Here is a 15,341-nt window from a genome sequence, read left to right as displayed (position 1 = left end):
TCTCAACCCAAAATTCTTTATACTTTGAGCCAGACAAAAATAACAAATCTGACATGTTTTTTTTAGATTTGAAAATGACTACTCAGATCTGCATTTTTGTCTTTTTTGTGTAGCTTAAAATATAAAGTATTTGAAATTGATTTTTTACACGTTTGTGGGATACATTATTGGCTATATGCAGATTTTTTTTCATAATTTTTTGAAACTTAAAAATATGATTTTTAATTTATTTTAAAAACGAGATCACTGGTGCCCATGTGCACCAAATCTCTATCCCTGGTAAGGTTGCTAAATTTGGTGACGCGTGATGTATTTTACTCCCAGCCAAATAACAGAGCTGAGGCGCGTTGCTTGGAAACAATAGAGAGCTGATTGAGCAAGCCTATTCTAGGTTTCTAGTGCATTGTTTCTTTCACATAGCTGCTTCTATTTCAACGTACTTGACATTATTTTAGTAAACACACCTTTTGCGTTGAAAAGAGCCAAGAGAATGCGGAGAGCTTATATATAGCATAAGTTTGTGATGTTGTGCATCAACATGTAAAGATTTCACCCCATCGTATACAAGCGCTGTGACTATCTAGATCAGTAAAATCGTGTACTAAGTAACTACACTTTTCATCTAACTTCGAAGATACTGACAGCTAGTGGTCTAGGACTATGCGTAAATGGTCTGTCTAGCATCTCCAGTCGAATATCTGCATCTGAATGTGTTAAAAGGAGGCTAACTTCTGACAAGCGGAGCGAGTCCCGTCGTCGGTAGGCTTGGGCCGAAGCGTAGGGGAGTCTGAAATTAGCCCATACATCGTGCCCTGCAGGGACGCCTGCGAAGGGGGGTGCGGGGGCGGCAGTCCCCCGCGGAACGGTACGGATCGTTGGCACCGCCTATATATACATCTTGTAAGCCGCCGGTTAGGATTTATCAGATCATAAGATAACCCACGACGTTTGTAAACACTCCCCGATATAGTGAAGTTTTGCTGGCAGGCGGCCGTGGTTTTCTCCCCTTCTGTGTTACAAGGGGTTTTCCACGTTAAATCTCGTGTCTCCGCTACGTTTTCCTTTATCATTCTTCGTTATTTGCTTGTCGTCCTCATGGCCACCTGGAAATCCGGAGTGCTGCCAAGCGTAGGGGCTAGGGACTCCCCTGTGGAGGACGTACTCGTTGTCGACAACACTGACCTTGATCCATGCACATGAGTAATTGAGGATTTGTATTTTTTTTCCATGTGAAAAAATTAATACACGTAGAACAACGGTGTTACCCTTCTTATGAATAAACCATGTCCCTTATTTGAACTTTGTTGCAAAATTGTCTGTTTTAAGTAATTTGGATCGTGTGGCATACGTGGTTTTATTTTGTGACTTATGCTTTGACATGACTTTTGTATTATCCAAACTAACCTTCAAGAAGGAGATACATCTTTTCTATTTATCATGCATACTAATGGCTTATGTAAGATTAACTGCATGTAGTTCGTGCGGTTCGCCTATTCAAGAGAAATCAGGTTGCCAATTTGCCATGGCCTTTTTGCCTGATAGAAAAAAAAAATCAAAAAGAGTCATCGTAATATCATAATCCCTATGTGTACATGTCTTTTTTTTTTGACAATCAATACCACATATATTCATAGCAACAAATAGTACATGGTAGAGATACATGAATTGACTCCAACGATTACAAAATAAAGACTAAAACATAGTAACAAATCTTCGAGGTCTTCAATTTCCTTCTTCTTTCGGAACATAATCTTGTACTCTTCTGAAGGCAGCCAAAAATAGATAACAAACCATAGACATGTAGATACCAACGAAAGTTCTCCCATAATTTTTTGAGCCGTAATGCCAAGGCTGCGTGCACGCACGCAACCATTGAAGCAGTTATACAACATCGACAAGAGTACCAACACCAGTATATCAGGGAATAATAACCGACTAGCTTTGTCGTCGTCGATGGAGAGCCGAGAGTACGAATCACCATTGTCGAGGACGTAGCACTTCCACCTCGGAGCTTTTCTTATGGACCCCATAGGGCATGATCCAGTGGCCGTTCGCCACATGGCACCTGAAAAAAATCAAAAAAAAAAAAACAAAGTTGTCATCCATCTCTAGCTTGCATCTATCCAATGGTCCATGATCCGTTACGATGGGTGATGGAAAAATCACGCCGTTCGTGTGTTATAAATTCTGTTTGTTTTTTTCCTCTATTTCATAATTATTGTTGTGATTTTATTTTAAACTTAGAATAAAAACATGTCAAGAATTATGTAACGGATGGATTATCGCTTTCGTGTGGCGCTCTAAATACCTAGCGCGCTCGGGGTGTAAGGAAGTGGAGAATCTACGCGGTTACCCTACACCTACGGACTCCTCTTTACGGACTGAAGTCTACGCGCTGAGGTGGAAATCAATGAATGGATCACTGTAACACCCCAGCTATGGGCCGTTACCATATGGTTAGTAACTTGGGCCTGGGATATGAGATGGGCCGAGGGCCAACGTTGTGTGGGATGGGTAGGAGCTGTATAAGTACCAGCCTTGTAACCAGAATGAGGAGATGTTGAAAATGAATCAAGCCTGAATCCTCTCACCTCCGTTTCTCTGTTCCTCACCCCTTTTCTCTGATTTCTCATCCTAATTCTCCCTCAAATCGTGGTAATCCACTGTATCCCGCTGAATCTGCCGTGCTTCCATCCCTGGGACACGACAATCTGGTACTAGAGCCAACATAATCCACAAAAACATCACCACCTCACTTCCTGCGTACCACCTGTTCGGCGAAATGTCCGTGAGGATGTTCCACCAACACATGCGCTCATTGATCGAGCTGAAGCAGACAGGGACGGTTGTCGAGTACACGGCGGCGTTCTGGGAGCGTCTTCACCGCGTGTTAGATCTCGACTCTGACCTCAACATCAAGTCCTTCGTCGACCAGTACGTCAAGGGCTTGCGTGGTGATATTCAAACAGCTGTGCGGTCGCGATCTCCTTCCAGCATCTCATGTGCATCGTCCCTTGCTCGGATAAGGGAGGACGAAATCTTGAAGGATACGGTGGCTGCTCGGATAAGGGAGGACGAAATCCTTAAGGATAAGGCGATGGTTGCCGACCAGCTGGGCAGCAGCGGCAACAACTATGGCTTCACACCTACGGAGACCCTCACTGATGTCTTCTCCGAGCATGCTCGTCCAGTGCAGGGTAGGGCAGGTCACAGCGTCACCGCCATTGACACCAGTTGCCTGGACGCTCCGACGCCGACCACTTGTTTGACAAAATGCCGAAGTCCCAGTGCAACTGCATTGACATCAGGGACCTCAATAGCGACACCTACTTCATCCATGACCACCGTTGACTTCTTCCCCAAGCTCACTGCCTTGGCCAAGAGCGACGGGGACCTCGACCTCGACATGGTCAGTGCCCGAACATCACGGGTGGGAAAAAGATTACCACCAGTCTCGTATGCCCATCCCGTAGGTTGTTTCCGTAACAAAATCATCCGTAAGTGTAGCTTTATTGCCAATCATCAGGTTATGTTTTGGGAATTGTACTTCATAACCAAATCGGGCCCGCCTGTGATGCTCTTTACTGATGCACGAATGTGGCCTTTTGGATATTGCAACTTGGTCTCAATGTTGATTATTTAGAAGAACCTTATACCCCCTCTGTCCCATTAAACATGCATGTCTTAGATTGGTCTAAATTTAAGAATTTAAGACATGTTTAATGTTACCAAGGAGTAGATGCAAAATCAGCAAATCGATCTGATCAATTTAGATCTGCAACTCCTTGCCTGCAGGGATAAGGTCCCTAGCACGGTTCTGAAACATCAGCCAGCACTCACATCAGTAGTCAGTTGTGCACTGTTCCTTGCTGATAGTTGCTTTTAATTTGTAAGAGTATTTGAAAACATCTCAGTACACATCCCAATGGTTACTCTAACAACAAAATTTGCCGAAACAAACAAATAGAATGAGAAGAGCTTAAACAGGGCACAAATTTGTGATGCTGTACAAGAATATATGAAGATATCAAGCCATCTTGATCGATCAGTAAAACATTCTGCTCCTATCTATCTACTCCGAAGATACTGATTACTAGTTGTCTTCGCTGGCTACTGGTAAGGATCTGTCCAGGACGCGTCGTTAGCTGCAGCTTCCTTCCATCTCCTGTCGAAAATCTGCATCTCAGCATGCGATCGCCTCCTCACTGCGACCCGGAAAGCCGCGGCCTTGCCTTCGGTGCCGCCGAGCGTAGGGACACCCCTGTGTAGGACGTACTCGCTGTCGACGACGCCGACCTTGAGCGTCCGGTCACCCTGCGCGCAGTAGCCAAGCTTGTAGTCGAGGCCCCAGGCGTGCACGAGGTCGTTCTGGACCATGCCCCAGCTGCAGCGCCACGCTGCGCGGGAGAAGAACGGCACCATCATCTCCACCCACCCCGCGCACGGCGGCCCCGTGCTGCTGTCGTCGCACCCTCCTCCTCCCAAGGCCGAAGCCGCCTTGTAGAACCTCCGGTGCACGTCGCCTCCTCCGTTGGTTGCTGCACGCGCCGTGATGCCGTGGTGGATCTCGGACCGGCGGTCGAGCGCCGGCTGAGATACCTCAAGCCCTTCTCTCTTGACGATGTCGAGGTACCGGACTGGGTCGAAGGCGTCCACCTCGACGTCCTCGTCCCACAGGAAGACGTAGTCGTACTCGGCGACAATGTCGGGGTGCAGGAACCGCTTGGCGAACCACCACTTGGTCTGGCCACGCGCCGACACGTGCACCGCGCGGCGCGACCACTCGAGGTCATCCCACTGATCCTCCCCGGCGCCGTCGTAGTGGAAGACCATCAAGGTGAATCTGTCCGCCGGGAACTTGGAGACGAGCTTGTCGACGGCGGCCTTGTTCTTGATGCCCACCGGGATCGCTAAGAGGCTCTTCGAGGTGCCACCGTGCTGCTTCTCAGGGTCGCCGACCATGGACACCATCTCGAGGTTGGACGTGCCGTGCACGATGCCCCTCGGTAAAGCCTTGCCGCCCGACGGCTCCTTCTTGGCTTGTTTCGCTCCATGGACTATGCGTAGCAGTTTACGCGAGATTGCGCCGGGATCTTCAGAAACTTTGCCCGTTCGTGAGCCTGATGTCAGGTAACTATGATCCTTGTGATGAACCGTGAAGCCTGTGCCGGCGAGGAAGATTAGCGCGAGGAGGAAGGCGAGCACCACCGGCAGCGAGAAGCGCTTCCGCGACGACATGTCTGCCCGGCCAATCGATCGCTCACGGGTTCAAATTTTTTGGGATGATGCTGTAGCTGGTTACGGCGTAGTTTATATAACCATGGCTAGCACGTGTAGACCGATCCGAGTCGGCGTTGGAAAGAATCAGTTGATGATACAGCCCCGAAGAGCACGTAGAGCAATCCAAGATCAAGCTGGAATCGGATTTGGAAGCAGCTAGCTGCGTTTATTTTTGAGTTTGCAACAGAGTCGGAGACTCGGAGCTGTTTATGGCGGTGCACACGGCTGACCTTCCACGTAACGCTATACTTCTGCACATGTGTTAACTGATTATTATTCGGGCGTGCCTAATTCTCAATCGACCGAAAATTAATTATTAGTCACGTGATGGGATCTCACGATTTTGTATTGTAAACTATTTCTTCTTAGTTGTAACGTATTTATTACAACTGAAAAAACTCCAGTTGCTACCCTTTGCAAAGAATTTTTTTTAGTAACAACCCACTTACAATTTACATCCCACACGATACAAAGTCAAAAAAGATGTACCATCCCTAACTTAATTCTCAGCCGACTAAGAATTAGCAAAACTAAAATTAATTATACTTCTCGGTATTCTATTCAATTATCCTCAAGTAGTACGATGCTAGCTAACGGCGTTCACTCCACTTGAATAGAAAGGGTCATACAAGGTCTCTGTGAGACTATTCTGAAAACATTGATGGTTGTGATTTGTTCGCAACTATTTTTTCACTTCAATGAATCATGAATAAATTATAACGACATTCAGCCAGCCACATATAGATGTTTAACATAGGCTAAATCCTCAATCTCCAAAATACATGCATACCTAAGTCTTAGTCCATTCACCGCCCACATCATCCTTACGAGCCTTTTGCTCTTGTTATACATTATCCATCACCTCCTAATTTTGTTAGTGGCCAACATCTTCCTCCTAAAATATGTCAGCCTCCTCTTATTTGGCTTCACCAACCTCGCCCCCTCGTAGAGCAAACTGTTAAACACTTCCCTACTTCTGAATGTTTGCGGTGGTGACATCCTTGTCCACCTATTAGGTGGTGGAGGCATGTCACCACGATGATATTTTTCCCAGCCTCGACACCGTGGCAGCCATTCGGTAGTATTGATGAGGCTGGTCTTCACTCTCCTCTACACCATTAGGGTGAAACAGAGAAGTGAGTGAAATTAAGTACAAGATGGGAGGATTTTTATTCTTACGACACTCTAATTTTCTATACATGAAAAATGTTTTACTTTGCATGTATGCCGTTTAATTTCTCTTGCTTCAGTATGCATAGTAGGGAAAGAGAAATTTTTGGGTGCATGCTATTACAAGTTGGGTTTTAAAATGATTTGTAGCTCAATATCATCTGGTTGATTTGCATCATATTTTTGCCCTTGGCTTTGTATGGAAGAGGGCTTCAAAACTAGACCCATAACTTAGTTTTGCCCTTCAGAACAACATATAAGTCGTTAAACTATTTCGTAACAATCTGAGGGTATCACAACTTTGGTATCAACATAGATTATCTACATGTGATCGTAAAATTGGTCTACATATTAACAATTTTGATAATTTTCAACAAACTGAGATTTAGCTTAGGGCTCGATCAAACTCAATACGGATAGATCAACGCTCCTACATTCGTGCTATGGGCCTATCTTATCCAATCCCCACCTTATCTTCTTAAGATTCTCTTCTTCCTTGCACACACTACCCAAAAACAATGAAGAGAGGAGAGGAGGAGAGACTAGCGAACCATAGCCGATGACGACGTGGTTGCCGCGCCGTAGAGGGCGATGGCGAGAAAGAAACTCAAGTAGAGGGTGCAAGTCTCTGTTTAAAATAGCCGGCTATAGCCTTTCGCGAGGCCTGCGGCTATAGCTAGAGGCTTTAGAGGCTAAAACAGAAATAGCCGCCAATAGCCCGGCTAAGGCTATTTAGCCTTAATTTAGCCTCATAGCCGCTAACTTCCCGCTCAATGGGTCCAAAATTTTGGACCAAAAATTCTAGTCGACCGGCCCATTTGCTTTTTCAAATAGCCACCAAGCTTATAGTTATGTAATTATGGGCATAACTATGTCCTAAACTACATAATGATGTTGTAATATTTAGACAAAACTATGTATTTAACTATGTGTGAACTATTATGTGTATCTCCTATGTGAAGATGTTATTATGTTATTAATTTGTGAATTATTGATATATATATGACTATATGATGCCCAATTTTTTTTCATTATTTAGCAAATCCGCTATATGGCTATAGCCCGCTATAGCCCGGCTATAGCCTTTCATAGCTTCAAAAAAATTCGCGGCTATCGGCTATAGCCGGCTATTTTAACCAGAGGTGCGAGTGCGAGGTCACAAGTGCTAGAAAAGAAGGGTGTGGAGCTTAGAGGGGTGGCTGGGGTGGCGGTGGACCGGCGGAAGAGGATCTTCGGGCAGAGAGGGGCAGCACGCCAGCCGCGGGCTGGCAGGGCTCAGGTTCAACTGGCGGTGGCTGCGGGGCAACGGCTCACCGGAGAGGGAGAAAAAAAAGTTCGGACTATGTCTTAGCTGGACCATATATTAAGCCCAGTGAGACAACTAGGCCCAACCAGGCAGAAGACATCTCTCGAGTCTCCGGGAATTCCTGGCCACCAACCTCCATATCTCCGGAAGCTCGTAGAAATGGGATCAAACGAACGAACCTTCTCGAGTCCTCGAGCTAGCTGCTTGCATGGAAATCGACCTGTCACAACCTGTATAAATACCGGCGAGCTCACGCCACATGACCACTTCTCGAGTAAGGAAAAGAATCGACACACACGCTGACGAATTAACACGATCGAGAGCTAGCGCGAAACAGAGCGGTCCATCCAACAGTAGTTGAAGCTTCGTATACAGGAGAGTGTAGCAATGGCGACTGTGTCCAAGAAGGCTCTGGCGGTAGCGGCTTTTGTCGCGATGGCCGTGCTGGCCCCGCCCGTGGCCGCGCTGGTGCCGTACGGCCTGAGCGGCGGGCTATGGGACCTGCTCGACGACCCGTTCCGGGTGCTGGAGCAGACGCCGCTCGCGGTGTCCTCCAGGCCGGCGTCGGCCAGCAGCCAGACGGGGGCAATCTCCCCGGCGGTGGCGCTGGCGAGGTGCGACTGGAAGGAGACGCCCGACGCGCACGTCATCTCGCTGGACGTGCCCGGGGTGCGGCGGGACGACGTGAAGGTGGAGGTGGAGGACAACCGCGTGCTGCGGGTCTCCGGCGAGCGCAGGGCGGACGAGGAGAAGGAGGGCGAGCGGTGGCACCGCGCCGAGCGCGCTGCGGGGAGGTTCTGGCGCCGGTTCCGCATGCCTGCCGGCGCTGACGTCGACCGCGTCGCCGCGCGCCTGGAGGACGGCGTGCTCACCGTCACGGTGCCCAAGGTCGCCGAGCACCCCAGGCGGGAGCCCCGCGTCATCAGCATCGCTGGGGAGGACGCCAACAGCGGTGGCAAGGGCGCGGAGGTCAGGACGTCGAAGGCCGATGTGTGATCGAGCACAGAGCGCTTGTGACTTGAGCAGGAGATAACGATGAGGAGAACTATTCGGTTGTTCACGTGTTCATAAGCGGAAATGCCTTTATCTATGTGTGTGTGGTAACGGTGATGTTTGCATGTAATTGTGAGGTTGTTCTGTATTGCCGATAAAATGGGATTTCTGTCCAATATTAACGTGGCGAGAGTTGTCTTGTGTTTACACTTATGAGCTGATGTTGGATCCTTTGATCAATCGAAACATTTACTACTTCTACTCTAAATTTTGTACTGATTTAATCTCTTGGACCATCAAGAGTAGTAGTACTTGCGTGTTCTCATAAGCAAAAGTTGCGTTTGTAACTTCTTGTTTGTACAAAAACATGTACGATAATTTCCTACAGATTGCTCTCCTTGGTGATTTTAATTTAAATTATCCACAAATTGGAGTATGTCCAAGATGCAATTATAGCATTTGAGATAGACAATTTATGTGCGGAAATTCACTTTTGATCTCTTGTGTACATGCTTCTGCCACCATTTTTTAAAAATATTTTTAAAAAATCAAATAAAATGATGCGCCGTATATCATAACATTCTATATGTTATGCTATATCGTGTACCACAAACTTTTTTTTTGAACGGGAGAAGGGTCCAGAGGACCCGAAGCTTCATTTAACTCGGCAGGTTACAAGTACAAGCAAGATCCTCAAAGAAAAAGAAATTACACAACGGTCCTTGCTTTTTGCGAAAAAGACCTTGCGAAAAATCTGGAAACGCGATCAAGTCCTTCTATGCCGACGCCATTGTTGACCTTGCAGCGACGGCCACCTTCTCCACTCCGGGGACAAAACCACTTGGTGCGGAGGCTGTGATGCATGCCGTGCTGAGGTCAATTAGTCCTCCGACGCTGGAGGAAGAGAGATCCTGTGAGTAGCAACTTAACAGGTGCAGAGTGGCCCCGTCGGCCAAAATAGCAACGGCGCTGGATGCCGCCGCTTGGGAATCTCTGCTCGAGAAGCTTCGCCATCTTCTCCACCACCTCCAGATCCTACTATCTCCCAGTCTTGGTCGCCACCACGGCTACCAAAACGGAGGGGAACAACAGCATCCAGGGGTAGCACCACCACGGACCACCACCTCGTCGAAGAAGAAAGAAAGAAGGCGCGTTGCTTTCCCCCCTTGCCTCCACGGCTAGCCATGACAAGCAACCGCGCACCGTTGACCATGCCGCACCACCTCTCCCCCTAGCCACCATGGCCGGCCAGGAGAAGCTTCACAGCGCATCACTTTCTCAGCACCAAGTGGCCATCAGCCTCTGCTTTATTTGAGGAAGCGGTGCTCCAATCCTATACATCATGTTCTAACCAAAGGAGCAAGAGAAGCAAAAGGAAGAACCCTAGACTTGGGATCTAGCTGGAGAAATCCCAAAATTCGCTCCAACTACTTGGCAAAGAGCCCACTGCCGGCTTACAGCCACAACTACATCTACTATATACACGGCGGGCAACCCCTCCTTCTCTTCTCCAGACGCCGGCGCCGTCGGAGTTGAGTCGGAGGGGCTCCCGCGAGAGAGGGTGGACTCTCAAGTTATTGTAGGTGGGTGAGAGGGAGGAAGGGGGGAAATGAGGCTAGCAATTTTAGTTGTTACACGAATCGAACTTGAACTTAAGTTATGATTCGTAGATATAGGGTATAACTAAGATGATTTGATGAAGTCACCTCAGTTAGAGCGAGAATTTGTCTCGCCCGAAGGAATAGTATTTTTTTCTTCGGTCAATTAGCATGATTGGGACAAATTAACTCAAAGTGGTTCACTGGTGCAAAATATTTATTTTAGAAAAATAGTTCAAAGTGGACCGAAAAGTGTCTTTGACTCATGGGCACCAATACTCCTGCTGTTTAAAAAAATTCGAAAATCATACGTTTCAAAAAAATCTGAAAATAAATCTAGACATAATAAATGGCGTAACCTACAAGCGTGTAAAATTTTAATATGAAATTCTTTATATTGTAGACTACACAAAAAAGACAAAATTTATTAAAATTTGGAGATTTGAAATATGCACACCCAGATCCACACGTTTGTTATTTTTGTGTAGCCTAGAATTTTTTGTATTTGAAATTGAAATTTTGCACGTTTATGAAACAATTCATTAGCTACACCATAATTTTTTTCTCTATTTTTTTTAAAACATATAAATATGATTTTTATTTGTTTTTAAAATAGCAGGAGCACTGGTGCCCAGGAGCATTAAATCTCTGTCCAAAGTGGACCAAAATATATGGAATCAATTGGGGATACAACGGTCTTTCAGAGTTTCAGACTACGTGGTCAAGGAGAGAGAGAGAGAGAGGAAGAGAAGGGGATTCCCCAGTCTCTCCCCAAACCTAAATCGATTTCCAAATCGACCCGAAGCCATCCCCGATTACGACCCCATCTTACGACATGGTACCGCAACGAATCGGTTCAAAACCAATTCAACCAGCTTTGCGTCTAATCGAGACCGGCTAAATATTCTTCCATTTCTTGGATTTGGCGGTGCAGATCCGGTTCATCCTGCTGCAGAACCGGCAGGGGAAGACGCGGCTGGCCAAGTACTACGTCCCGCTCGAGGACTCCGAGAAGCACAAGGTCGAGTACGAGGTGAGAGGGTTGCGCGGATCACCATTAGTTCCGTCCGATTCCAGTTTCGGTTTGTCCTTTGTTGATCCCGTTTCCTCGCTGGTTTACAGGTGCACCGGCTGGTGGTCAATCGGGACCCCAAGTTCACCAACTTCGTGGAGGTATGTCGACTGCTTGATATTGATTCGATCCTGAGCTATTTTCGGCTGCACAATTTTCTCTTGGCACAAAAATGACTAGTTAGCTTAGGAGTAGCCTTCTGCCAGAGACTAGGTACCAGCGAAAGGACTCTTCTTTCATTTGCAGTTTGGTTGGCTGGGTGCTTAAATCAGCAGACTTTCTTGAGCTGATCGATGGGATTGGAAGCGAGAAACTATTAATTGCGATGTGAATTGTGTGCATGAGTTATATCTTCCTTTTATTCTGTGCTGGCTTATTATGCAGCTGCTATGGATTAAGATATATGATTTCTTGTAGTATAAATTTTCCAAAGAACGATAGTTAGGATAGCGGTTTATTCATTTTAGTTCTAAGGGAATACGAAAAGGGGTATGATTTACTATCAACACACAACAGTCTTTAGTGAATCCAAATTGTTTTCAACTACTGGGGTAATCCAAGATTCTGTTGTCTGCAATTCACTTGTATGTTTGCTTATACACGGTCCGATTATTGATTTCTCGTCTAGTAACAAGACTTTTCCACTGTCTTATCAATATGACTTACCCTATTCTATTGTTTGGCTCAAAAGAATGTATATAGACACGTTATGACCTTTGCTTACACCCACTTAAACCTTAGGTATTAGTTACATCTGGATTGAGACTTTGAGAAAGTGAGGAAAACATGACTTACCCTATTCTATTGTTTGTCTCAAAAGAATGTAAATAGACATGTTATAAGACCTTTTATTCACTATTGGACTTGCTATATGAGAAAATATTGTGTCGACTGATTAGCTCCTTGTTGGATATCTACACATAGCTAAATTTAATTTTGCAATTGACAACTAAAGTATATATGGAAGTGTAACAATATAGAACCTCTTTGTTATCTTTTCCATCTGAACTTGATTTCTGATGAATCCATTGATTCAATTTCATTGCTAAAGTTAGTAGATCTGGCTTTGTAGTTTCCTAGTGCATTGACTGATTCCAGACTGTAAAATCTGGCATATGATCTATAGCAGCACTTGAACCTTAAATTTGCTTGGTTTGTGTTTTTTTTGTCTCATTGTGGAATTTTTCTGATGCAGTTTCGCACGCACAAAGTTATCTACAGGAGATATGCTGGACTATTTTTCGCAATTTGTGTAGATATCACAGACAATGAGTTGGCATACTTGGAATGCATCCACTTGTTCGTTGAGATACTGGACCATTTCTTCAGCAACGTCTGTGAGCTTGATTTAGTATTTAATTTTCATAAGGTAACTGTTTTTTCATCCCTGGCTCACACTTTCCCTACTCAGCTTATGGTCTTGTTCTGATCCCTTTTTATGTATTAGAACATACACATGTTTGGCTAACCAATTCATACTTTTCTTCTCAATATATTTTTGCATAACCATAATTAATATTATGTGTAACAATTAACATTTGATTCGAGGGGTACCAGTTCACTTGATATGCGTATATGGTTTGTTAGAATAATGTAGCTTAGCGAAGTTCCTCTGTATATCCAAGATCCAAACTTACTAAGCTTTATGTTGCAATTATGTTCACCAACAACTTAATGAATTTCATGATATAAAATTATTGATAGGGTTCAGGTTATGCAATAATATAATAATAATAATAATAATAATAATAATATAATGTGTGGATGCTACTGAGATGTGTGAAATAGTTATCCACTTAGAGCATATAGGTTTTACTGACATCTTGACCATTTCTGTTACGCAACCTCTCTCTGTATCAGCGTAGTATCAGGTTGTTTTTCAACAATTAATCATTTATTTGCACCCGTGTAAAATATGCTTTACCATGTAGTTTGCAGTTCTTTTGGAAGTATCTTGTTCTTATTTCACTTTGTCATGCAGGTTTACTTGATATTAGATGAGTTTATTCTTGCTGGAGAGCTGCAAGAGACAAGCAAAAAGGTGTGCATCTCTTTGTTCTTTTTTCTGACACAATAGTGTTGATCGTAATTATTTATTTCTTTTTATCGCATTCAGTAGATGTATATATCGATTTCCTCATTTTAATACCGTATGAAATGAAGGAAACAGAACTCAGTTTAGCCCCATTGGGAGACCTATGATTGGCCAGCTTATGCTGTCTAGAATTGTTGTGGTATTAGCCTTTTCTTTTCCGTAAGGATGGCATGGCAATATACTATGCTAAGATCAAATTCATGAGCTTTCTTGAGTTGAGATCCACTTGGGTTGAATTTTTTCATATTTTTTTTATTTGCATAAAGAATGAGGTGGGGACTAGGGCTACAGTGGGGGTCTAACATGTCCCTTCACTATTTCAGACTTCGTTTTATCTTTTGTTTAGGCAGTACAAGTCATGTTGGTGCATTAAACCTCTTAACCTAACCATTCTGGATCAGAGCTAGTGGTGTCAGCCTCGATTTGTGGAAGCCCAGTGGTGCCACTAAAAGTGTGTTCATGTGTTCCCTAAACTATCATAGTTAGGTGTGTTTAAAGAGTGTTAAACAAGCAGCAAGTAGGTTAGCTCAATTTCTGTTGTTGGTTGTAAACCAAGCGATCAAGCTAGCACATAAAAAGACACACAGTTTCATAGTTTGAACTCAAACGGTTTCTTAACACTTGCAACAAGCAGCACCCTGAGCAAAAGTGGATGCTTATGGACATGTTGGTTCGGCATGTTTAATGCTTCCTTTCTTCTTCTTGATGAAGTAACACTTGCAGTGATCTGTACGGTCAGCAAATTATGTATTTTCAACTTCTGTGATTTACTGAAATCGCTGGACACGGGCCTATGTATTCCAAAAATAAGTAACTGTCAGCACCTAACATACTTGCAGGCAATAATAGAGAGGATGGGCGAACTGGAGAAGCTGGACTAAGTAATTTGTTTGATGAAGCCGTTCAAAACTCTCCTTTGAGAATGTATGCAGTTATCATACCATGTTATGTTCAATCTTGTATAGTTGTTCTATCTTTATCACCGGTGTATTCTGAGTTCACTGATATTTGAACTTTGTGGGAATCTAACAGCAGTATTTTTTATCCAAATATAATGATAAACAACAGTCTATTCATCCAAATCCATTGCAGCTGTCATTCATTCGTTTTGTTAATAGAATTTTGTGTACTGCCGCTCGTTTCAAGATACTTACGGTTTGGCTTAAGATGTAGTTAAGCTCGTTTGCATACACTTGGAACCGAAGTTAGTGTCGGAAACGCGTTTGCCTAGGCCTTTAACGCTCAACAGCTATTACTGCAGAAGGATCTGAATTTATGATATGCATTCTGTCGACAACAGGAGGGAAGTTAATTGGAAGGTCGTATTGAGTTGTGAACTGATTAATCCAGCGGAAGTACACCAAGCAGTATCTCAGTACGTGCGGTACGTTCCAGAACAACGGGTTCAGGTGGGTGAAATTAGTTTTCTCGTTCGTTTCAAAAAAAAAATAGTTTTCTCGTTGGTAGTAATCCCAAATTACGGCACTGATGAATGTGTACACCATAGAGATGATCGAGCTTTTTTACTTTTCCTAGTGTACTGTTGTCACTACGTAGAGTAGCACAGGCCTGCGGTACTCGTAAGCATATTTGATGGCATGGAATGGACCACGGAACATAATACGGAGGTACTGCGTGTGGGGATCACACGTGAGTCGTGCCACACGGACCGCATACAGCATCCGTCAGGAGAATATGTTAATACGTACCGTATACAGCCGGATGGTAGGTGACGTACGAGATTGTTCTCTACGGTGCTGTGTGCAGATCTGATTGGGTTGGATAATGCTTTACTTGTATGTTTTTCCTTACTTTTTACGGATAACG

At 44.6% G+C, this 15,341-nt stretch overlaps 3 protein-coding genes across 3 annotated transcripts; 2 read left to right on the top strand and 1 right to left on the bottom strand.

Moving 5' to 3' along the window:
- Window positions 1-4,110: 4,110 nt before the first annotated feature.
- On the bottom strand, window positions 4,111-5,238 carry LOC124696609. The gene has a single exon (XM_047229315.1). It carries the CDS (start codon window positions 5,236-5,238, stop codon window positions 4,111-4,113), a length of 1,128 nt encoding a protein of 375 aa, XP_047085271.1.
- A 2,905-nt stretch (window positions 5,239-8,143) lies between these two features.
- Window positions 8,144-8,752, top strand: LOC124699597 (21.9 kDa heat shock protein-like). Its single transcript, XM_047231873.1, has one exon. It carries the CDS (start codon window positions 8,144-8,146, stop codon window positions 8,750-8,752), a length of 609 nt encoding a protein of 202 aa, XP_047087829.1.
- Window positions 8,753-11,058: 2,306 nt separating this feature from the next.
- On the top strand, window positions 11,059-14,596 carry LOC124703500 (AP-2 complex subunit sigma). The gene is made up of 6 exons (XM_047235708.1): window positions 11,059-11,185; window positions 11,282-11,380; window positions 11,470-11,520; window positions 12,615-12,788; window positions 13,401-13,460; window positions 14,354-14,596. The coding sequence occupies exons 1-6, from the start codon at window positions 11,183-11,185 to the stop codon at window positions 14,393-14,395; spliced, it is 429 nt and encodes a 142-aa protein (XP_047091664.1). The 5' UTR covers window positions 11,059-11,182; the 3' UTR covers window positions 14,396-14,596.
- The last annotated feature ends 745 nt before the right edge of the window (window positions 14,597-15,341 follow it).

The sequence above is a fragment of the Lolium rigidum genome, chromosome 3, assembly GCF_022539505.1.
Source record: "Lolium rigidum isolate FL_2022 chromosome 3, APGP_CSIRO_Lrig_0.1, whole genome shotgun sequence".
Lineage (NCBI taxonomy): Eukaryota > Viridiplantae > Streptophyta > Magnoliopsida > Poales > Poaceae > Lolium > Lolium rigidum.
Note: the sequence above shows the minus strand (reverse complement) of the source record. Positions and strands in the feature narration are given on the sequence as shown.

Coding starts and splice junctions, on each gene's coding strand:
- LOC124696609 (XM_047229315.1), bottom strand. CDS start 5,238: ATGTCGTCGCGGAAGCGCTTCTCGCTGCCGGTGGTGCTCGCCTTCCTC.
- LOC124699597 (XM_047231873.1), top strand. CDS start 8,144: ATGGCGACTGTGTCCAAGAAGGCTCTGGCGGTAGCGGCTTTTGTCGCG.
- LOC124703500 (XM_047235708.1), top strand. Junction 11,381..11,469: donor AGCACAAGGTCGAGTACGAG/GTGAGAGGGTTG, acceptor GCTGGTTTACAG/GTGCACCGGCTGGTGGTCAA. Junction 13,461..14,353: donor TGCAAGAGACAAGCAAAAAG/GTGTGCATCTCT, acceptor ACATACTTGCAG/GCAATAATAGAGAGGATGGG.